Source organism: Scleropages formosus, chromosome 1 (assembly GCF_900964775.1).
Source record: "Scleropages formosus chromosome 1, fSclFor1.1, whole genome shotgun sequence".
NCBI classification, from domain to species: Eukaryota; Metazoa; Chordata; class Actinopteri; order Osteoglossiformes; family Osteoglossidae; genus Scleropages; species Scleropages formosus.
In genome coordinates, this window is record NC_041806.1 from 44,723,212 (window position 1) to 44,747,967 (window position 24,756).

Genomic DNA, 24,756 nt, shown 5'->3' on the forward strand with positions numbered 1-24,756 from the left:
TCCTTCACCCAAGGACACCAGGTGGAAAGTGACTGATTGAACAAACAAAGCAAAGGTGCTCTATAAAAAAGACATATTGTTAATATACTGACCAGCAGAAACCGTGCACTGTGTATGATGGAATACGCACGGGGGCCTACATTTCTGGATTTCACTATTTTAATGGCAGTGATGGATGACCTCTTTACCTCTTTAGTTAGAGCTACTGAAATGCCTAAAAATGGCTCTCACTGCAGGACTGCTTTCCTGTAAATATACTTCTGTCTTGAAAACACATTGGGGTCTCTTCTTGATGGACTCACGTGGCGAATTTGGCCCACATCTTGATGACGTCAGAGCTGGCACCGTGCACCAGACGTGGCCCATTTGCCAACTTTCCCAGGTGCCCCAGACCCTCATCCAGCTGCTCGGCTGACGGTTGCACGAATTGGACCGTTGGGAAAGGAGACATAGGACCGGGGGGCAGAAGGCGAGGGTTCCGTCTCTCTCCCCTAAAGAGTCACTGGAGGAGATCGGTTACTTACGACCTCGTCCACATGGATACCAAGGTGTTTAACGCTAACGGGGATAGACTGCGAAGGACTGTTATTCTGGGACTGGCAACGCAATTCTACACATGGGTGTTTTAGGGCTTATTTAGCCTGTAACAATACATTAAGTGATGTACTCTACCTTTTATGAGCTATCAGTATATCTCCCGTACCCATTCTATGTATAGATACAGCGGGTAACGAATTAATAAAGTGGTACAGCACTCTCAGTCATCCCGCTGCTTGATGAAACAATCCCACAATGCACTGCAGCCACATTCTTCACAGAACATCGTCTGAATGTCTGTTATTCCTCGGCTCCCTCCCAAGTCCCACGGAACATCGCGCGTTCTCCGTAAATGATCATTCCCTCGCTGGGGAAAGGGGGGAGGTGGTGTTGCCCTAATTGGTGGCAGGAGAGAAAAAAAAACATTGTAAAGTGTGAAATCGCAATGGAACGCGCAGGAGGCCCCAGGCGCAGGAGGCAGCCGCAACGTATGCTCCCTCGGCGCCGTTCTGCAGCCCGCAGTCTCGTGTTGATTGTGTCACTGTGACAACGCCCAGGGCGCCGGGTGGGGGGGCTACCGAAAGGGGGTGTCACGGCTTCACCTGTCTGCCACCGAGAGTCTCCGCCGAGCCCATCCTCCCCCAAAGTGGAACTTCCTTCCCACGGAGGAGGAACAGAAAGAGACGGAACACCGTGAAAAGACCATCTGCGGATTTGCATTAGCCGCGCCGTGCGGCTCTTATTATTACACATATCGATTTAATTACTTTCAAACTGAGGCTTCCTTATGGTGTAATGATGCGTGCGGCTGTGCTAATGCCCACGCCGGTCGTAAGCAGGAGGATGGAGGAGCGTTGTCCTCCCGGCTCACAGGCAAACCTCATTAACTTAGCTGCTGCAGCGCCGCTGGGCTGCAGAGACAATGGGACCCCCAATAAATGAGTAAAATAAATAAATAAGTAAATAAATAAATAAAGAGCTGCGTCCGAGCCTCCCAAGGCCATTAAAAAAAATAAATAAATAAACTTCCAAGTTGACAGTGAAGTAGTGGTCCTCTTAAGATGTGAGTCCCATAATCCTCATAATTATCTCACTGCAAAACTGCTGGGGGGGGGGGGGGGGGGTGAGGTGGGGGGGGGGGGGGGGGCAACGAACTGTCGCTGTTGTAGTTCAAATCGTGGGTCTGTTCGTGAAGCACATTTTCATGGATATTACTGAATTAAATTAACCTGCAGGTTATTTTCATTAATAAATATGAGATAAGAAATTATTACTTAGTACTTTGTATGCTGTCAAACGATGTATTTTAATGAAAGAGCAAGACAACTAAAATTTGTGGATCAATTGTGTTCTTGTCACGCAGAGAGAAGAAGGGAGCGGTTTGTCTCCACAGCTAACTGATCAAACACACACTTATTCATTTTGCAGAAGATAATGAATAAGTCATCACCCCCCCCCCCCAACTCTGCAATTTTTATGTGTGAAAACAAAGCCATTTATTATCTATCTGAGAGGTGGTGGGGGGGGGGAGATTGACAATGTTGATTATTCAGGCGAACACAATTAAAACAGTTTATTTTTTACATTCATTTAGATGGTGGGAAATACGGAGGAAATAAAGGGAGGCGTGAGCGGGGGGCGCAATGTGATTTTGTTCTGGAACGTTCCTCGTTCCACCCGTGCTGGTCTGCGCGGGAGAAAAAGGCCCCCTTGTGTAAACATTGACAGCTCCGTTCTGCGACCGGTTATTTCCGCTCGCCCTAGGAAATGTACGCTAATGCAAAATCGCTGAGTCAGGCTCCGCCTCTCCACTTGAGAAGGGCGGACCACAGAAATGCCCAGACAAAACAATGATATTGTGATGGAAAAGCCAGATGAAAGAAAACAAAAATATTGTGATTATTTGGGACTAATTCTACTCGTTTAGCTACCGACAGCACAGTCTTCTCCCTGGGTTTCCACGTGTAATTCCATCTTTATATTTCCCGTTAGTGAACCGGACCGTCCCACCACCGTCCTTTGTAACACAGGTTCCGGTCAAGCGGGCTTCCCACGTTTCACGATCGCTGCGCAGGCCCGAGAGTGCGTATCGACCATCCCTCTCCCCGCTCCCCTGCCTGCGATTACAGAATCGGCCGGCGATCGACAGCATCGACGTGGAGGAGGAAATCGCCCCGGCTTCGCGAGGGCAGGGACTCGGGTCGTGCGAGATGCAGGGTTTTACAAATGCATGCCCTGGCTGGACGTTTGCTTTGAATGGGTCCGTCGGGAACAGGGCCATCGCTCACGCTGACACATCGCCGCGGCTCCCATCGCCGCGACATCAATCCACATCTGCCTCTGCAAAGGTAACCGCGGCTCCAGAGGGACAACCGTTCACCTCTGTGACTGATTCCTCCACCGCTGCCTCGCGTTGCACTGCCTATTTGCTTACCGGACGCCCTCGTCCAGGGTGACCTGTAAAGTTTACACCTCAAACTTCACCTGTTTTCACAGCTGCATGAGTGCCAAAGCAATTCCCAATAAAGAAAGCCTCCTGTGATGCTACACCAGCAGTGCTAAAGCAGGTTAACATTATGAAAACTGCTTTGAGAAGATGCTTTTAGCGAAAGAGACATGCATAGCCTTCACACATTCACCCATGTACACGAAGGATTAAAAAATATATAAAGAGTTCCAGGTAAAGTAAGCACTTTAGAGCATGGTGAGGCCCATCCTGGGATTTGAACCAGCAGCTTTTTGAACATAAGTTCGGTTTTACAACCTCTGTCTTACTTGTCGTACCGGCAGCGTGACTGCAAAAATACCGTAGACCCTGAATAAGTAGCCCACACATTTGTTGCAGTTATCGATCGGTGCAGAGCGAGACCCCTATTCAGAGGAACGCAAGGGTCCAAGTCTGGACGTTCGCTCCTGACACCGGCTACGGAAAAGTGAGCAAAGGTGTCGGTTTCTCAGACAACTCCATCTCTCCCTTCTCCCTCCTACACACATAAAATCAACCTCTGTCATTTTCCATCATCCTTCTTGGATTTAAGGGAACGTGGGCCGAAAAATTGAAAAACAAACTAAAAACACCCACATATGTTTACACTGTGCCCATGATAATAATCAATGTTCATCTGAGTGCGGTAGCGACTAATTCTGCATGTTCTTCTGTAAAATGGAGATATAATAAAGTTCATACCAATGAATTTTTGTTTACCCCATTATAAGTGATTCATTTTAATGTTCTAACATATATGATTCAGTGGCTATGAGCTGTTTTTTACACTCCTTAACAAAAGTTCGAAGAATAATTAAGAATAATTACAATAATTTAGTTTGTCCGAAATTTAAATTTAGAAGTGCTGTACAGCTGTGGTACTCTAGCCATAATCTGGAATTAATGTGATTTAAATTAGCCCACAGAAATATGAATTCCGTATTGCTGTGTAAGTGTCAAAACCATTTTAATTATCTTTGTGCATTTTTGCTTAGAAAAATATCTTATCTGTGAAAAGCGGTCTTTATAAAAAATCTGAACATTTGCAGTTGAAGTCGGTGATATGATGCATAAAAAATACTAATAGAATTGTAAAGCGTTTCCAAAACACTTTAATAGTAGTAGATTTTTTCAAGTCTCTGCCTTCTGATAACACGGAGATGTCTTGCCTCCTTTGTCAAATCTGGATGTGCTTAATTCAGTCACTGTCAGACTGACGTGTCACTGGTCGCCTTGCTGACTGCTGCAGTCACTGTTTTTGCGATTAGTCAGTTACAGTAAGTGATGCTGATGTCACGATAAACCCTGAATGTAACTACTGATCATCAGACAAACTTGCCATTGATCCCATTTTCCCTTTGTGTTTTATAACACCATGCACTGCATATGCAAATGCTAATACTGTATGTGTTAATAAAAACAGCACCGGTCAAAAGTTTGAGTGCCGTCAAAAGTCGTTCTTATGGGCCGATGAGTCAAAATTTTAAATATTCGGGCTGAACAGCTGAGTCTTTGTGAGAAACAATATAAGCGCAAGAGTTGTGCCCGTGTGGTTCCCACTGGCCAGCATGGAGGAGACAGGGTCATGGTCTGGTGCTGCTTTAGCGCTCACTGACTTGGTGATGTTCGCCAAGTCCATGACAATCTCAACCAGCATGGCTATCATAGCACTTCACAGGCATGCCCTTCCACGAGGACTATGGCTAATAATGATGCACGACTTCACTTTTCAGCAAGGTGACTACCTGGCTGGATAACTCAAAGTTATACAAGGACTATCGGGTCAATAAGGAAGGTGAAGGACAACTCGGAGTAATCACCTTGACTTAGAACCATTCCATTTATGGAAAAAAACTAGCGCCAGCAAGTGTACTCAAACTTTTGACTGGAACTGTATACAGCTATTTTTAATACTGGAAAGCAAGTCTTAACTACAGCTATTACAGCTTTTTGCCCCTTCATTACTCACTACTGTAATCCAGCGCTATTTAAATAAATAGTGTGTCAAATATGATGTACTGTACAGAACCAGCCCCCATACTAACACGGCTGAGAAATGATCATGCAGCAACATACACTGCTCTACAGCATATACAAATATGACAGAAACTGAGGGTGTGTGTATATATATATATATATGTATACCCTCAGTTTCTGTCATGTTTGTGTGTATATATATATGTATTTTATATATATATATGAGGAGGTGCGGTGGCACAGCAGATTTGGCTGGGATCTGCTCTCTTGCAGGTCTGGGGTTCGAGTCCCGCTTGGGGTGCCGTGCAGCGGACTGGCATCCCGTCCGGGGTGCGTCCCCTCCCCATCCAGCCTTATGCCCTGTATTACCGTGTTAGGCTCCCGCTCGCCGTGACCCCACTCAGGACAAGCGGTTTCAGACAGTGTGCATGCGTGCGTATTTACCTGAACAACTCAAGCTTACTTTATGGTTTTAAATGAAATTTTTTTTTCCATGTGTCCTTTGAAACTCACAACACAATGGCGATGTGACCGTGATCTTTTTAAACATGAAGGACATTCTGCAACACAAATTCCAGCTTACAGTTTTGTAAGAATTAGCCGGGCAGAAAAAAAAAAAAAAAAAAAAAAACGCTAATTCCGTTCAGATAGCTACAATTCTGCTGTTTATCAAAAGGCCTCTTATGACTAAAACCGTTTTATGAGTGAAGTGTAGCTCTGCACGTAGTTCCATACTGAACGGGGGGGGGGGGTCTGCATTCATACACCTGTGGGTCTCTACACAAAGCGGATTTAACAGAGAATCCGAAATGCTTTAGTCGTTACCGTTAACACAAAATGTGCAGTAATTACCCTTGACGTGTACGATAATAGCGGCTGTCCTACTCGTCCGTGACGTCAGCAACCGGCGCCCTTGGCGGTGACGCTAAAGCCCGCCGTACGTCAAAACAAGGATGTTCCAGGCGCACCGGAGTCGCCTGGAGAGGTAACCTTTCCGAGAGGTTCTGCAGCACACCTGCGCTCACTTCCTCGCCGCCGGGCCTTGGGCTCTGTTTCATAAACACATGCCGCTAATTACACGGCGCGTGGCGAACACCTTGGTGAACGCGAGGATTCCGCTTGCTAACGTTCAGCGTCGAGTCTGTAATTATGATGATGGGCTGAATGTGCCGTGAGCTCGTAGACAGGGGCTGCTTTTTCATTTCTGATTGTCTTACTTGAGGAATCATACAGGGCAATAAAAAACTGGAACTACAAAGAGCGGAAAAGGAGCAGACCTTCCCATGGTGACGCAAATCGCAGCTGCTAAGCCAGAGTCCATGTTTTTCCAGGTCACATGAGTTTTTTTTTTTCTACTTACATTTTTTTTTATGCACGTGAACATTTGCTGTGGGACAAAGGAAGACAGAGGCCCATATATAGAACACAATGCTCGCAAGCATACAGAACACACCATGCGCACATTAACATTCTACTAAAAGGCATAACGCATTGCCATACGCAGAACCTTACACACACACACACACCAACTTACCATGTTGGTCAACATGTTACCCTAACCCATACAGCCAGTTACAGTTAGCAAGCACCTAGTTGCCATGACTACCCTATTTACATTCATTCATTGAGCTGACACTTTTCTCCAAAGCAACTTACAATTATTTACCCATTTATACAGCTGGGTAATTTTACTGGAGCAATTCAGAGTATGTACCTTGCTCAAGGGTACTGCAGCTGGAAGTGAGGCTCAACCCTGCAACCTTTGGGTCCAAAGGCAGTCACTTTAACCACTACGCTACCAGTCAACCTTATTTAAGCCCAGGTTTGACAATGAGAAGGGACCTCTTCTGGAGAGCATTTGAATCTCAGCCTGGTGTTTTGATTCCCTTTGCCCCATCAACCCACCCAGGCTAAAACTTCCAGAATTAAGAGCGATCAAAACAAGTAATTCCGAGTTGGTGTCCTCTTGTCCCGCAAGCCAGCCTGTTTGTAACTGACATGCTCCAGATGCCTGATCACCTTCCTAAAGGTCCAACAGAAGGGCCCCTTTGCTCATAAATACCATTTGGCCTGTTTGACACGACCATTTGCATGCCTGTGGGGTTGTTGCTTGGCTCAAAAACTTGTATTTTATCTCCTGGGGCAGACTTGTGCACTCTCACCACAGGAGCGGATTCGCAGCGGAGGAAGGGGAAGGCCAGGCCTGCTTACCGCCAAGATGATCTGCAGTGAGCTGTGGGCGACCTCCACATACTGGTACTCCAGCAGACAGCCAGAGATGCTGATGTAACGGTGGTCCTCAGGGGCCCAGGAAGGCGGTGGGGTCACCGGGGTCACCCGACAACCTGGCCCATTCTCCATCCACCAGGAGCGGTGCATTGAGATGTTAAAGGTCATGATCAGGTCAGTGTCCTGCAGACGGGGAAACGGGAAGAGCCTCTAGTTAGAGCAAAACAAAAACTCAGCGACACGAGCTAATGACGCAGGAACAATGTCCCTGGAAAATATGCAGATGCTCAGCTGCTGCTTAGAGGAAGAGTCTGAGCGCTCAGAAGGCCAATTCTGCAGTCAGTGCAATTATGTGCTGAGCTTCAGCTAGATTACACCTCAGCGCTGACTGATTTCACAATGTAGGTCAAGCAGTCAGGACTTAGGAATATTATAATCAGAGTAAAACACGCCTGTTGGTATGGAACGGCGGTCACGGAAATGGAAATTAATTTTTGCCTCTTTTGTATCAATGGAAACAGAAAATAACTGCAGGCAAAATGATTTTATGCACTACATTTATTAAACGCAAATTTTCTTTGGAATTATTGACTCATCTACGGCATTTTATTTTACTTTATTTTTTTTTTTGTTTTAATGAAATCGGTCGTTCCTGCAAAAATCCACTATGTAAACATCCCTCCTGAAATACATTATTCTATCATCTCCAACACTAAAAGCTCTGCCGAACATGCTGTAATTATGTACGCCGTTTCTAGTAAGGCTATTAGCTACGAACAACATTAAAGTTGGTGGAAAGCGAAAGCAAGCCAACGTGTGTTGGGTTTTTGCATGCCATTAATTCTGCTGTCAAGCGCCATAAGAAATCCCATTTCTCAAATCCCAGGTGGGCACTCCCGTGTGCCATCTCAGCCCTTTGCTACCCAGGGACTGATGTGGAGAAGTCTTTGTAAAACCCTGGTTGGCTGGGCCTTCGCCAGGGACACAAACCGGGGATTACGGCTCTGTGAGAGAAGCGTACGTTCACGTGTTGCAAGAAAGCTCGGCGTGACGGGCATATAAAGACACAGGTTCCAATGTCTGTACATCGACATTGTGCTTGAAGTCTCCGTCACCCCCACAATCTTTTTAAATCTTAGTATTGCTTGAGCAAAACGGAACACATTTGACACGTGTGAGCCTCCAATTTGCTTGATAGTAAAACATTGAGTCATGAATTCATTTGCATTTCTGGGCAAAAAAACAAGCAGTGAAGATCATAGAAAAATGTAAATGCTCGTGCACGCCGCCTTGGCTTTCCGGGCAAAACGAGCTACGTGCCTTTGCTGCCGATGCGACCGCATCCCTCCGGATGACTGAGCGACTCCCACGTAGTGAACTGCCGTGCCACTGATTGAGTCATTAATGGCAGCGAGGAGACGAAAATGACAAAAATGAAGGCCCAAAAAACCGCGGTCTGCTCCCCCACCTTGTACCTCAACAGGTTCTAAAGAGAACAGGAGGAACGCAGTCTGAAAGAGGCCTGTCAGGTGGCGTTGCCGAGCCTGCAGCTCCGTGTAAAGCGGACAAATGACTATTGGGATTTGCCTTATATGTCCGAATGAGGGCCAACACACCCCCGTTGTGTTGCTCAAAGTTGGCAGCACGCCCAAAAGTCAACTTCAGTCACAGCTCGAGAAGCTACCAGAGACCAGAGATTGAAATCGAGAGTGTGTGGCGGGAGAGGTCCCGCTGCGGTCATCTCCCATGTTCGGGAATGTCTGCTGTGCCGAAGAAACCCTATCTGCCTGTAGTTAGATCCAAGGGGCCTGGACGGTAACCTCATCACGGCTCCATCTCGCACGCAACGGGGAAGCTTGATTGACATGCTTTTGACGCTCATTCCATTATCTCCAGCGCTGTTCGCACCACCCGGGACCAATGAGCGGAGAGCATTACGCAGGACGGCGCACAACGCTCGGCTGCAGTCCACGGGAGACGTTGCGCAGATACCAAGGCTATTTGCTGTTTAACATTAAGGTAATGGCAGGACGCTTGGTTTGAGAGCAGCCGCTGACCTCGCCCACCATCGACTGCTACGGCTGCCTGCGAAATGCAGCTGTAAATGGGCTCTAAATTGCAGTTCGAGCAAATGTATTCAAGGCCACTGGCTCAACAGGCAAAACTCTAAGGGATGTGAGGGCAGCAATACTGAGGGACGTTCATGCCGACAGTACGAGGAACTGGACTCCGTCATCCGTGGTACAGAAAAGTAGTCTCAAATGCAGCGGAACTGCTAAATATGCTAAATGATTTGAGGTTCAAATCAAACAATACGAGGATTACAAACCTTCGTATGAGAGTTCGTGACACTTCCTCTAGAAATTAATTGCTTCTCAGTCTCGCTAATGAGTTGTCACTTTAAAGCTGTGTTTTTATCCAGTTTTAGCAGTTTCTTAAAATCAATTACATTTACTTTAATTAAATTCTACACGATTAAAATCATTTGGAATGGAAACCGCCTTTGAAAATAAATTGGGCGCATTTAAATCTGTCTTCAAAAGCCTTTTTAGCGCTGAAGTTGCTCAGTGTGAGCAAGTAAACCTGTTTTTTTTTTTTTAACTGGTGCATGATATTATATTCACTCCTAATGTCTCAATTTCTAAAAGGTCTTATTGATTTACCGTTTGTGGGCCTGATGTTTCCCTGGCATTTGCAGCGGGCCCGGACTTTCAGCACAAACAAAAGGAAGAAATGCCAGTTGCCAGTGAAAGCGCGGGACGCGGGCAGTGGCGAAGACACGGAGAGGTTTCGTGCTCTTTTCATGTAGTAAGAGGGGCCAAAATCCCCCAGCAGAGCCCAGAAAGAGATCAAGATCAGCTTTTGTGGCTTTTAACACTTCAGTACAAAGTCACAGAAGAGCTTAAGAGGAAGACAGCTGAGACAACAGCGTATCAGATAAAGGCCTTTCTCATGGTACTCTGCCTTTCAAGTGCCGGACTACTGAAGGCTCTATCAGGAAAAACAGAAAAATACTTCATGATATTTCGAGTGTCACTGAAAATAAAAAATTCACTCTATCTATATATACACATGTATGTATATCAATATATATGTGTATATGTACATAAAGTAGGTATATGTATATGCAGCTGGTAGCGTAGTGGTTAGAGTTGCTGCTATTGGATCCAAAGGTTGCAGGTTTGAATCCCACTTTGAGCTGTTGCACTGTTGAGCAAAGTACTTCCCCTAAAACTGTGCCAGTAAAAATTACCCAGCTATATCAATGAATAAATACTTGCTCAGCTCAGAAAACTGTATGCTAAATGAATATATACCTGTATGTATATATATATATATATATACACACACTATGATAAATAGCTCCATGTGTTCATCATGATTGTGAGCATTGAACATTAACCCAAGCAGCACTGATTAAACAGGCTTAATTAAAAAAAACACACTTTTGCTTGGTGTGGAAATGCTAAACCTAAAGGACAGCAGGTAGCCAGAAATACTGATGTAGGCAGTGGTGAAGAGGCAGGACTTGTTACTAGAAACTTGTGAGTTTGGGACTCATTATGAAGCATGTGGCTGTTATACAGAAGTGAACAATTTTCAGCTCCTTACATAGGTTCAGAATGTATAAAAACATTGGCTAAAAGTACAAATAAACTATGTAACAGGTTTTATAATAATATTTTTCAACAATATAACAAAATTTTTCAGATAAATTATTACTGATACGTACTGTAATTGTTATTTATTTTTTTTTACCATTCAGGACATTACTGATTTGGGCTCCGCATCAAGGGGAGCCCAAATCAGTAATGTCCTGAATGGTATAAAAATAGGACTTTTTTGGAAACTTGGACCCATGAATCTGTAGACTTCTGTTTCTGGCATAATCCACACTTTATGGCTCTAAAATAAAGGAGCTATTGTTGGAGAACAGTCCAGAGATGTTTCTGGGAGGGATCTGTTCAAGCTGCAGTGAAAACTAAATCCCTGAGTTGGTTGTCAGTTGTTCCCTGCTGTCTGCTCCCCTCTCCCAGGAGGTGTGAATGTGTGAAGGACCATGGTGGCATTTACTAGCAGTAAATTCAGCTTGATGTCTTTGCTGTGAGCGTTAAAAAGATATGCATTGCTTTAAACAGCCCCAGAAGTATTTTGTTGCTGGAGAACTAACATGCAGGAGTAAAGGACTCATCTACCCGCTGGCTCCTCGTCTCATGAACACAACTAGGACCACAAGTTTATTCATAGTTTGTTTAGTCTGCACCTCTAAAGTCACTTTTACAACCAAGTCATGTGCAATAAAAGGTTTATTGCAGAGTCTGGTTCTGTAAAAATTTCAGATATATTTTAGCCACGACAGTGAAAGAAGGTTTTGATATTTTTAATTTTAATATTACCATTCAGTTTGTATTTATTACTAAATTACTTGTATTTATTGATCTGTATTATTAGTATTTTTGTATTTATTGCTTTTTATCTTTGAAAATGCGTAACCCAACCATTCACAACACGAGGACAGTTACCTCTCAGCCTCGTCTGGAATTTTTTAATCGTGCTAAGAAAAAAGACTGCTATTAGAAGGTCAGGATGTAGAACTGATCCTGAAGGTCGCTGGTTTGTGTCCCAGAAAGGGCCCTCCAGTAAGACATCCAGCTGTGCAAATTAATTTCAAGTTTGGACAAGTGTCAAATAGGAAAAAAAACTTAATAACTTTTTGACTTTCTTTCAGCTTAAAGAAAAACATAATGCAGCAGATAAGTGAGAAGCAGGTATCGGCAAACAAAGGTCAACAGATTCACTCAAATGTCAAATGGTTATTATCTTCGGCCACGCAGGGGGAGCGGGAAGCTTAACGGGGGGGGGGGGGGGGGCACGCTGACCGAATTAGGCCACAGATTCCTTCTCCCGTATTGTCTGAAGGAGAAAAAATAAACACAAAGATGCACAAGACACGCGTCGAGAATCTGACATGTCTACAAGAGAAAGAACAGACGCTTATTTGAAAATACGAACGGAGCGACTTTATTCAAAGACTCAACAGAATGATTAGCTTCGTCTGCAGCGCACTGTCTAGGGAGAGGTTTGATAGTCTTTTCCTAATAAAATGTTTTATTCAGAACGGTGTTTCTCAAGAGGATGGCCTGTCATAATGAGTAAAAAGTGAAAGGAGTAAAAAGTGACATTAAAATTAAGGACTTCTTCAACCTAAAGCTAAATACAGTTAATTATACAGAAGTGTAAAGAGGACTGCTCTGTTTTAAGACTGCTGTTTGGTGTTTGTTGGTCCCATTTTTGGAAGTACCTCTACTTACACAGTTAAAGTTCAGCGTGACCTCGGCCTCCGCAGAGCAGATAGAGCCGATGACGAACCACGTTGGGTACGGTCAAAACCCGGAACCCAGATTTGCAGAGAATTTCACCAGCGGATATTTTTAGAATCCATTTTCATGTTTAATTTCCAGAGAGCTGCGCGCTCTCGGGGGAGATGTAAAGCCGGATCCTAATGTGAGAAGTAAAATATGAGTGACTCTTCTCAGCTCTCGGCATGGCACACTCTGTTGGGTCGATGCCCGCCGTCTCAGAGGGAACATTTAGAGACTACCTCTCAAATGGCCTCCATGTAGGCAGCGCTGGAGGAACGTACACCCAGAAGAAAGGGATGAATTTCCCCAGGCTGCCCCTGCAGCGACGAGCTCAAAGGCCATCTGCGTGCTCAGTGCTCCAAACTAAAAGGCTGTAATGACGATTTGACGCATTTATTTAACGCTGTTGATGAGCTCACGCTGTGCCTTTTTACGGAAAAAAGGAGTCCCTACTCTCGGTAACATGCCAAACCAACAGGGGAGATTCACAGCAGCCGCTAAGTGCCAGAAAACTTGTCGCCCATTAGCAAAGGTAGCGAGACGGGGGATAAGTCGGCCAATTATACCACGGTAAGGTTAGGTGGCAGATAATGTGAGGTGCACCAAACGATGGCCAGGATGTTGGATTAGCCACGAAGGCTCGTTCCCAAGGAAAGGCATGGGATTTTTAATGATCGTGAGGGGACAGTAGGACACGATCCGCAGACAACGTCTTAACGAGGAAATAAATTGTTTGAGAGACAAACCAAAACAGTGACCCCTGCAGGCGCTCTATTTGGCGAGCGTATATGAGGGAAACTTAGACTCGTGTTTTAATGAGACGCAAAGCTGCTGAAAAACACACCGTCCATATATCCCTGCACTGAGGCTTCCGCTCTTCAATGATATAATAACTTAAGAGGAGAATCCGTTACAGTCCAGCTGTATCCACGCCAACGACCAGAACGCGGTCTTTCCTCTGGTGTAAACAAGACCACGTCCCGGGATCCGCGGTGTTCTTTTTCCAGTTGGTGCACAGCAGACAATTCCTGCCAGTTTGAGAGTTTTGTCTGCTCGCAGGCCCATGAAATTAGCTCATTTAGTCAAACTGAATTAATTTGCCATGATTAAAATAATAGCAGACAGTACCACGCAGCTCCAGCCAATCCGTGGCTAATCAGGAGACGGCTAAGCCTCGTCATTTGTCCGGGGAAAAGCCGACATTGTCTGCAGAATGTGTCTATAAAGAGAGAAGTAGTAACCATTAACAGGACCAGGAAACATTGGCGGTTATGAATATTTCAATCCTTTTATCTAAATATTCAGCACCAGAGGCAAAACATCTCTTAACTACATACATATGGAAATTGCCGCAGACAAACACTCCTTTGTCTTCTAATCTGAGTCATTAGGTCTCGCGCTGGCAAGAATAAAACCGTCGAGGGGAGCTCAAATCGGACCGGAATCTTGCGGGATTCCGTTCCGGGTCCTTATTGATCAACACAGCATATCGGGCCGTGATCTGGGAACGGCAAATCTCTTAAATCGCACAACAGGGTGTTTTGTTTCCCCCCGTTCATTCTTTTGTGCTAGGAATTCATTGGTATTCTCAGGGCAGGCTTGCTTTGCTTTGGGCTTCCTTCGAGGACAGGAATTCGACCTGGCGGGAGCACGGAAGACACAGAGGGAATGGTCCCAGACCACTGGATGCTATACGTCCCTTAATTACATGAGGTTCGTCAGTCATTGTTGCTTAGTCTTTTGCTTGTCTATTCCGCTACGGTGCTGGAGGTAGAGCTCTTGGGCTCAGTCCTTCAGGACTGCAGCTGAGCAGCCCTCCGGGTTTACTCGACAAGAAAGACCAGGTGCACACCAGTTGCGCATTCTCTACGGCTGGCTCCTCGCTCCAAAAAGCAGCGCAGTCTTTCTTCCAAACATACTGCACGAGACAGATAAAGATCCCTGTGGTATAAGATTTGCTGAACAACCAGCTTCGAAAACTTACAAAGAGCTTTGGGGTGTAAGATTTGCTGACCAACCACGTTCGGGAACGGAAACCACTCGCTGCGGTGATTGGCTGAATAAATTATGCTCTGTGGAGATATTGATGACAAACTTGCAGAGAAAAGATTGCCACGACTGTCATTGCATCCCACTTTGACTGTAATTATGCATTTCAGCTGGCGGCTGAAAAGAAACCCGCAGGCAAGGAAGAAATAAAAAATAAAAAATCCAAGCTGTCAGCTCCAGGGTTGTAACACACAATTACTGGTTCGGTCACATTTTTCTATTCCTCCGATCCCAACGATTAGTCAGATACCCAGACACAACTCAATTTCCTCTTTTCTTCAGCCGCAATACCGAAGCGGCTTTCAGAAGGGGCCGAGATCAGCACTTAAGGCGCAACTTTTAATATATCAGAAAACGGTGTAAAATTGCAATCTCGGTGTCTGAATCTGATAGAGCGCCGAGTCCCTTTGCTTTACAGAGCGCATCTCCCATCACTTTTCTGTCGAATAGCACCAATGTTGGACAGAGAGTAGCCCTGATGTCCTTCTATTACAGCACATTGAAAAATCAGTACGAACCTACTGCATGAGGCACAAATTACTAGGTAGCAGGGGGCAGCAGTGGTGTAGTGATTTGGGTTGCTGCCTTTGGATTCATGGGTGAAACATTGCTAGTCGCTTAACACTGTAAGTCACTTCAGAAAAAAGTATCAGCAATTTAAATAAATGTAATCTACTGGTGGAGACACAAACATACTAATGTATCATACTTCATCTGGTCCAGATACATTTTACATTTATTAATTTAGCTGATGCTTTCCTCTAAAGCATGGGCAGCACAGTGGTACAGCAAGTAGTGCTGCTGTCTCACAGTGCCTGGGTGGTGTGAGGGATGTGGGTTCAGTTCCCACTCAGTCTGTGTGGAGTTTGCATGTTCTCCCTGTGTCTGTGTGGGTTTTCTCTGGGTGCCCTGGTTTCCTCCCACAGTCCAAAGAAATGGTGTTCAGGTTCCCCCATAGTGTGTGAGCGGTAGAGAGAGTGTGTTCCACTGATGTATGGATGAGTGACCCTTTGTAAGTAGTGTATCTAGCAGTGTAAGTCACCACGGTGAATAAGGTGTGTGGGCTGATAATACTACATATGTTTATTGGAAGTGGTTTTAGAGAAAAGCCTCTAGTAAATAAAGAAATATATGCACAGCAACTCATAGTGTTAAGCTACTTATTATTTACCCATGTATACAGTGGGGTAATTTTACTGGAGCAAATTAGGGTTAGTACCTTGCTCAAGGGTACTACAGCTGGAGGTGGGATTTGAACCTGTTCCCTTGAGTCCACAAACAGCAGCTCTACGCTACCAGCTGCTCCATACAAACAAGACACAAACTTGTGAGCGCCAACACATACTTACTATCGTACAGAGTGGCCGCAAAGTCGCTATGCATGCTAATTGAACTTTATTTTAGACTGTCCGAACGCTTTGCTTTGGAAGCAAAGTCTGTAAAAATTTCAGCCTTTCCCATGTTCACCTGGACATTTTCCATGAGACAAAATGAAAACATAACACAAACACAACGCATAAACAAATGGTCACGCACAAGGACCGAGCGGCCTCTCCGCAGGTCTATTCCCGTATTTGTTGGAAAAACTTTCCACTTTATATCCAACAAGTGCAGTCAACGCGGGATCAAAAACATAAGGAAAGTGCGCGGAGATCAAACACGGAGAATCAAACGGCAACTCAACAAGCCACTTCCACCGCTGAAGGGAAAAAAAAAAAAAAAACAGACAAGTTACACCAAACTTGTAATGTGCGTCATGTTCAAAAGAGGTGAGTCACCCTGGCAGCCTGGGAAGGAGCGGGCGGGAAATGTGGGCAGCCGGGCCTGTCACGCTGCGCGGTACCTCGGGTCTTCTCCACGGCAACACTTGTACGAGCCCCGAATTGCAGGCCTACGCCTGACCGCGATCGGACCCCCGGTTCGCCACAGTCGGGGCCCGGTCGCCGGGAACGGCGTATGAGAGTGGGCACCGCCTTGTGTGCCGGTTGCTTTTGACAGCTGAAGGCCAGAGGAGGGGATGAAAACATTAAGTAGCATTCAGTGATGCGTTGGCGTCTCCTGCCGAGCCGCGCTTCATCGCCGTATCGGAGAGTTTAAACACGGCTCCCGGACGGTTTCCAGCGATCACGAGTGCGGCACCCGAGCCTCGCGATCAGTGCTAACGGCTGGAAAAACAGCTGCGGATCTCCGACGGACGCGCGATCGAGATCATTCCTCCACGGTGCTCTGCCGAACCCGCCGCAAAACAGCAAAAATAATATTAAAAAAAAAAACCCCTCAGTGGTACTTTTACCTTCTTTTTCTTTTCAGGATGTTTTCCTTTTTTTTTTCCCTCCCCGGTCTAAATTCAGATCTCCTCGGAATTAGCTAATTCAAGCGTTCGGGAGAAAAGCCAAGCAAATGACCCATTAAAATGAGTAGTGGGGCTCCTCCGAGGCAAATAACCGAGGCGCTTGAGATGGACCGCGGCGCAAGTCAGCCAAACGGAAAAGCGAACCAACGTAGTAAAAGAGAGCTTCACGGCTGCAGCAGGTTAAATGGCTGTCTGGTGGGTATTTCTCTTCCTTTGCCTCCCCGGCGCTGTTATTACCGCGAGGGCCTGGTTAAGGCTTGGCCTGCCAGTTCTCATTGTACATTTAGCTGCCCGTGGCGAGTTCCTCAAGGTTAAAAAACTTGCCCTCGAGTGCAAATTATACAAGATTTACTGGCAGAACGTCGCCAACACCTGCCTTTATCTGCAATTATAGCTACAAGCCACAATACACTGACGATTTTTCAGGGCCTCACCTGCGTTTAAGGCTATACTTACCACAGGCAGGTCATGAACAACTCACAGGACTGTGCAAAAATCATTAAAATGATAACGTACGCCTGATTGTCCTTAAATAGGCTGCTGATCTAGGTAAAGCTGTCTATTATAGCGCTTTGTAGTTACCTTGTACCGAGAACAAGGACATACTGTACAGGTAGTTTCTTAATACATCGTACTTCCTGTCAAGTACCACTCCTTAAAATTAGCTGCGGTTCGCCTTTTTACATAATAACCTGCTTCTTACGTGTATATTTGGTGCCGAAATGCTCAGGTTTCGTCGGACAGGTCATATTTTATATGTAATAAAGATTCAAGATTCAAGAGTTTATTGTCATACGTACGGTAAACAGTCTGTTACGCCATACAATGAAATTCTTACTCTGTGAATCCTACCAGTGGCTTATGACATAAATTATGAGACATAAGGAAAAGAGATACAAGACATAAATTACAAATTTGCAAAATAACTGTTAGTGCAATGCAAGAAACAAAATTATGTGCATGTATATATAGTGCTCAGATAATTTATAAAATATAATTTATAAAAAGCTGTTTAACGACAGAGGGGGCGCGGTGGAGCAGTGCTTTGGCCCGGGTCCTGCTCTCCGGTGGGTCTGGGGTTCGAGTCCCGCTTGGGGTGCCTTGCGATGGACTGGCGTCCCGTCCTGGGTGTGTCCCCTCCCCCTCCAGCCTTATGCCCTGAGTTGCCGGGTTAGGCTCTGGTTCCCTGTGACCCCATATGGGACAAGCGGTTCAGAAAGTGTGTGTGTGTTTGTTTAACTATGTCAGTTATTCTGCTCATACCGATAACACACCAGATTTACCAGGAGAACAAGCCTATAGTCTTTCCAGAAAAGACCCACCTATTTTACATAGATGGAACTTTGACTATGTATTGACTGGCTGCATGGGGGGTGCGGTGGTGCGATGGGTTTGGCCTGTTTGGCCTGTGCCTGCTGTGTGGTGGGTCTGGGGTTTGAGCCCTGCTTGGGGTGTCTTGTGGCGGCCTGGTGTCCCATCCAGGGTGTATCCCTTGCGCCGGTGTTGTCAGGTAGGCTCCGGCTCGCCGCGACCCGGCTTGGGACAAGCGGTCGTAGCCGTTGCATTGCACCGATTGGCTGCCGCTGTCAATGACAGCTACTGTGACCAATCAGATGTTGCTGAGATGTGTCATTAAATCCCAGACTATACACAGCCAAGCATGGAAGACTGGAGAATGGACCCAGAACTATTGCTGGGTAATTCAAATATAGTTACTCTCCTTTTTTGTGACAGGTGGGGCTGTCTTAGGTCAGACATAATGGTGTTTTTTAAGATGCAGGGTTCAATTTGATTTGACAAGCATATTGATTCCTGATGGGTGCGTGAAGCGTGTGGCTTGCTGAACCACACCGGTGCACTGCAGGTGAACATGTGAAAAGCATTGTCTCGTATCTCTGTTTCACTTTAAGGCTTCAGAGGTCTAAAACAGCCTACACAGTTTGCTTCATCACAGTATTTAAAAAAAATTGTTTTATTATCACAAACTTTTTTTTTGACAAAGAACATCTGAAGACAGCAGACACTTGTGATTTATACTCCTACGCACCTTTTTGCATAGAAATAGCACTAGCAGTCAGCTCAGTGGCTCAGTGGGTAGCACTGGTGCCTCACTACTCCCTCACTGCTCCAGGGCTGTGGGTTTGGAGGTGAGTTTAAATTCAGCTCAGTCTGTGTACAGTTTCATGTTTTCCCCACATTTTGTGTGTGTTTCCACCAGGTGCTCTGGTTTCCTCCCACAGTCCGAAAACATGTTTCAGGTGAACTGATGTTTCCAAATTATCCATTGTGTGTGTGAGTAAGTGAATGAGTGTGTATGATTGCCCAGCAATGGACTGGAGCCCCATTTATGTTGTGCCCTGTGTTTTTTGGATAGGCTCCAGGCCACCATGACCTTGAATTGCACGAGTGGTTACTGATAATGGATGGATGGATGGATGGATGGAAGGAAGACAGCTAAATCATGGGAACTGGATGGAAAGGAAACCTTCATAGCCACAGCTTGGAGGAATGGAGCTGAAGAAAGGGAATATGACTTGCAGTGTAGTGGAATTCTGGGGGTCTCATGAAGAGGGTCCTGTTCTCCTTCAGAAAACTGCTCTAATAAAGCCCCGCATGCCAGGAGATGGCGGTTTGTCTCTAGCTCCCTGTGATGCTATACACCACCCTTGGGGAATTCACACACAGGTGCAAAACAGCAGAGGGAAACCCCCCGGGCGTGCCTGGTAGTGCGAGCTGCAGGAGGCGGTGTACGGTGAACGACGGGAGGTCCTGCCAAACAACGAGCACCTTCACGGGAACCTCATTTCCAGAACTGCTACCTGGAGTAGCACCGGGGGTAATGCTGGGGGGGTATGTGCAACTTGGGGGGAGGAGACATCGACATTTACAGGACATTTCCTGTGCTCAGGTTAAGCCGGCATCCGTTTTCCAGGCGTGAATGAAGGCCGGCCTTTAAAAGCAATAATACAACAGCTTCTTAAATCCCAGCTTTGATGCCGAGGAAACGGTCACTTATCCCTTCACTTTTGAATATGCTCTTACATGTATGGAATTACTGTGCTCGTCTATAGCAGTGGGCGGAAATGTCCGGAGCTAAGCTTCCTGTAAGGTTAGAAAATCAGTGCAGAGCTCTGAGGTAATGCTCCGCAGAACATCACACATCCACGCTGAGGGCCTGAGCAAGAGCCTTAGTCAGCAGGCAAGTCATCCAACACACCCCCTTCATAAAATAAATCACTGAATTCTGATTAAACCCTGCTTATGTGGTCATCATTTGAGACATCCTGCTTGCGGAGGCTGATTTTGAAAATAATAAATATTTCCTACGGTAAAAGCATTGATAATACCCTAATAAAGTACATTTGTCGATTTTTTTTTTTTTTTCAGTCAAAAATGTCTCCTTCTTATTATTCATCCGAATCAGCATATTTTAACTTCAACTTGAAGCACAGCTAGTGGCTTCTGGGAAGTTAGAGTGAGGGAAGGAACCTTAAACAGGAAGTTGGACTAAGGGAAGCAATTGTAAACAGGAAGTTAGAGTGAGGGAAGTAACCTTAAACAGGAAGTTGGACTAAGGGAAGCAATTGTAAACAGGAAGTTAGAGTGAGGGAAGTAACCTCAAATAAGAAGTTAGAATGAGGGAAGGAACCTCCAACAAGAAGTTGGACTAAGAGAAGCAATCACAAACAGGAAGTTGGACTAAGGGAAGCAATCGCAAACCGGAAGTTAGAGTGAGGGAAAGAACCTCAAACAGGAAGTTAGAATGAGGGAAGGAACCTCAAACAGGAAGTTAGAATGAGGGAAAGAACCTCAAACAGGAAGTTGGACTAAGGGAAGCAGTTGCAAACAGGAAGTTAGAGTGAGGGAAGTAACCTCAAACAGGAAGTGAGAATGAGGGAAGGAACCTCAAACAGGAAGTTGAAGTGAGGGAAGGAACTGCAAACAGAAAGTTAAGAGTGCTATAAGCAACCTCAAACAGAAGGTTACAGTATCATGAGGAACCTAAACAGGAAACTGGAGTGTGGGAAATGGTCACAAACAGGAAGTTAGAGCGTAGGAAGGAACCTCAAACAGGAAGTCTAGGCAGAAGCAATCTCAAACATCTTAACCACACAAATCTTTTAAACAAATTAATATTCATACAGAAAGAGGGGTACCTGGTACTGAATGTATGAGGGATAGTACAACAGTACTCTACAAATTTGTACTGAATTGCACTACAGATAACTGAATTGTAGGAACAGTGATCATAGTTCACTTCTTCCACACATTTCAGACAACTGCTAAACGAATGAGAATTGTGCTAAAATTATAATTGCAAAAAGACATCTTCATTTGTGCTATGTCAGGGAGTTATTTCTCATTATGGCTTTTGAGAGCTGAACAAAGATAAAACTCACAAAGTCCTATTCCCATACCAGAAATTGTGACAGGACATCTGCGACAACACAATAATATCTGTACTCTCTGACTGTACAATGTGAATAATAAATAAAGAATACATTTACTCTAGCAAGAAGAAGAATTTAAAAAAAAAAAAAACTGTATTTCTGTTCACGGAATGCAAGGACATGTGTATTTTGTGTGATAGCTGTTATTAAGTCTGCATCTATATAGAAGCAATTTGTTGCTCTTTATTCTTTGTAAATCAGTCCGCAGCACATATCTGAACGTAATGACTGTGTGGGTCTTAAATTAATTAAGTAATATGGCAATAAACAGGTGTTAAAACATGGCACCTTTACTCAAATTTCTTGTATGCCTATAGGCAAAAGCAGTGAATAATGGAGTTCTGTCTAATTACCAAAAACTGCAGGGACGACAGTGTTTAATTGTTCTGCCACATTCAGTCAAGTTGAAAATTTCTTTCAATCAACGCTTTACATTCAGTTGTAAAAGTCATTTAAAGCAGAAGAGACAAAGAATACAAATACAAACGAGCATCTCGAACCCTTTCAGCGGGTAGCGAGAATCACTGACAGGCATAATGCATTCAGGAGATCAACGTAGACATGACTACAGAAGCCATTTTCCAGTCCTTTGTTTCTTTTTTCTTTTGTCGGGGATTTTTTTCATTTTTTATTAGATTTATTGTCCCTGCTGCTGCCTGAGCGCGGACACCGTTCATCACATCCATCAACATCCTGAACACTCAAACCCCCAGAACACACATTAAAATCTATGTGTGCCTGAAAAGCTCAGGGCCTCTGTGCTTCCGGAGAACTTAAACAGCGTTTTCCACGGCAAATGTTTCCCCAGCCAGGAAAAAGCAGAGCCAGCGCTGTATTTTGGAATGGGGTGGAACTGTTATCTCTTCAGAACAAAAAAATAATACAGCTGCTGGCTGATTTCCTTTAATTTTGTGGAAGGTGCTGGGCACTCAGGGGTCTTGCTGTTGCGCTCTTGATAAAGGGATTTAACCTAAAAACCGCTGGAACATTACCGAAAACAAAGCTTGATAACGCAAAGCGGCCCCAATTGTTGCAACTTAATACCATATATCATAGGAGCCCAAATAAAAACCTTCCAAACCACTTGTTAAAGAGATTTCCCACTCCTAACTAATAAGATTACAGTATTGACATGCATATTGATGGTTTAAATGCTCAGTGTTTACAGACCTGTTTTACCACAATTCCTTTGTCTTTTCCTCTAAAGCCGTTGGAAAGGGTTCACTGACTTTTAGCGGCACGAGTATCGATTTCATTACACTCAAGTGTGTTAAAACATTTTTTTAATGCCACCCTTGTCTCCAATTTAACTTGCCTAGTGTTGCCAAGTGCTTTATTGATATAATGGACTTGGCAGCACCGTAACTAAAAACATATATAAATAAATAAATCGACAAGTCAAGACTTAATTTGCTAAATTGTATTAATTACAAGATCGCTTGTTTCAGTTGCGGTGAAAGGTTTGTCTGCTCTTCCTTCATTCTGTGCCCATGTCAAGTGGGTTTTGTGAGCAGTGATGGACCAACAGAGACTGGTGAAGCTATTGTGAGGAGATCTGAGGCCTTTCGAGGTAATTGAGGAAAGTCAAAGAAAAGCAAATGTATCTTCATATCTTCATTATTCAAACACATCTGGTGTGTAAATGCATCTTCTTGCTGTGGTCCACACCAGGAGTTCTCTCCCCAAATATGTCCAGCTTTCTTCCACTATAAAAGAGAACATTCAGCCTGTACTGTATTTCAGATACATTCTAAAAGATTTTCTCACCTTTCCGGAACTTCTCAGTGCTACTAGATTAAGACAGCGAAAAACAAGCGGTTCAGACAATGTGTGTGTGTGTGTGTGTGTGTGTGTGTATATGTACATGTCCCTACATTGCTTCGGACTCTGTGTTATTGTGAGCCGGTTCTGTTCTGTTCTGTTCTGTTTTTAATTAAATTACAATTTGTGTGTTTTAATTAAAATTTTTTGCTCTGTTTTCAATTAAATTAATTAAAGAAAAGCAATAAGTTGGTCTTTATGATGGCATGGTACCAAACACAACAGCCACAATTTATGAGTTCTTCTTTTAATTTGTCTAAGAATATTTATGTCAATGTGTGCACTCTTCCAAACCATTAAGGCCGTTCATGCCTGTTCGTGTCGACATCTTAATATCCAAAGCAAGTCTTGAACACACGGGCATGAGCATGTCTGCTTGTATGGTGCTCCATGTCCCAAGCATGTGCTCCTCACGTTCAGAGCCACACCGTTGAATATAAGATGGAATTGCTCGCATCTATCAGGCTCCGGCGTACAAGTAGGTCGAATCCCGTTTCGTGTCACAACTCATTACCTTGAAAACAAGTCAAATGGAAATAAGAGCCTCTTCAAACGATGCTCCTGTGTTTTTGGGAAGTTGTAACAGACTCCCTGAAGAAATAACAGCCCTCATTCCACTTAGGACAGACAACAGTTCTTGAACTGGAACTTAGGACCTCTTGTTCTAGAGCACTTCTTCAGCTTCAAACAGGATTATCTTTACACTATTACCTCTGAGGTCCTCCTTGCTTTTTGCATTTACATAGTTTACACTCATGTCAGAAAATGTAATATTTCACTGTACCTTCTAAGTCTTATTGGACGGGATTGCACTTTATTTGCATAAGGTCTATTAAAAAAAACCCGGCCACAATAATGCATAAGCTACTGCTTAAGTTCTTAAGTGCATTTTCTGAAATATACGGATTAATTTCCATAATGGCTGCTGTGATATGAATTTATCAAAAATAAATAAACAATTGGAGAATGCAAACCACATTCAGAATGTGGCGCAATAAAAGCTAATTGGTTACAACTGAATTTCTTAATCAGCTTTTCAACAGCCTGGGCCATCAGTGCCACTTATCATTTTGAGATGTTGACACTGTTTTGATAAAAACAGCCAAATAAATCAAGATTAGCTCATTGAGTGCTCTGCCACCTCGGTGTTCCGCTGCATCCACCCTCCCCCTCTTCAAAATTACTGAGCAGAGAAAAATTGGCTTTCTGCGCACAATGGGGAAAAGGGCTCGTAATCACTGTAATAACATTGTGACCTGCAAATAACTGGAAAATGAGTCTGTGGAGGTCAAGGGGCTAGGTGCCACGGTCACGACTGCCTGGGGGCAAGTATTGTCTCACTCCTCTGCAACCGCCTTCTGGGAGCAGGTGCAGAAACAGCCCACCGCTCCTCCTTCGGGGCCCCAGGTACCCTCCCCAAAGGCTGGAGCCAATCAACGAGATGAAAAAAAGGGGCGTGGAGCGGTGGCAGACGACGCCAGGCCAAGATCG

At 44.6% G+C, this 24,756-nt stretch overlaps 1 protein-coding gene across 1 annotated transcript in view; it reads right to left on the reverse strand.

Annotated features, from left to right (window-relative positions):
* nkain2 (sodium/potassium transporting ATPase interacting 2) overlaps positions 1-24,756 on the reverse strand; it is a 123,369-nt gene that overhangs the window by 23,092 nt on the left and 75,521 nt on the right. The window contains exon 4 of the mRNA XM_018742546.2: positions 7,211-7,411. Coding sequence (XP_018598062.1) covers positions 7,211-7,411 — 201 coding nt within the window. The remainder of the gene's footprint in view (positions 1-7,210; positions 7,412-24,756) is intronic.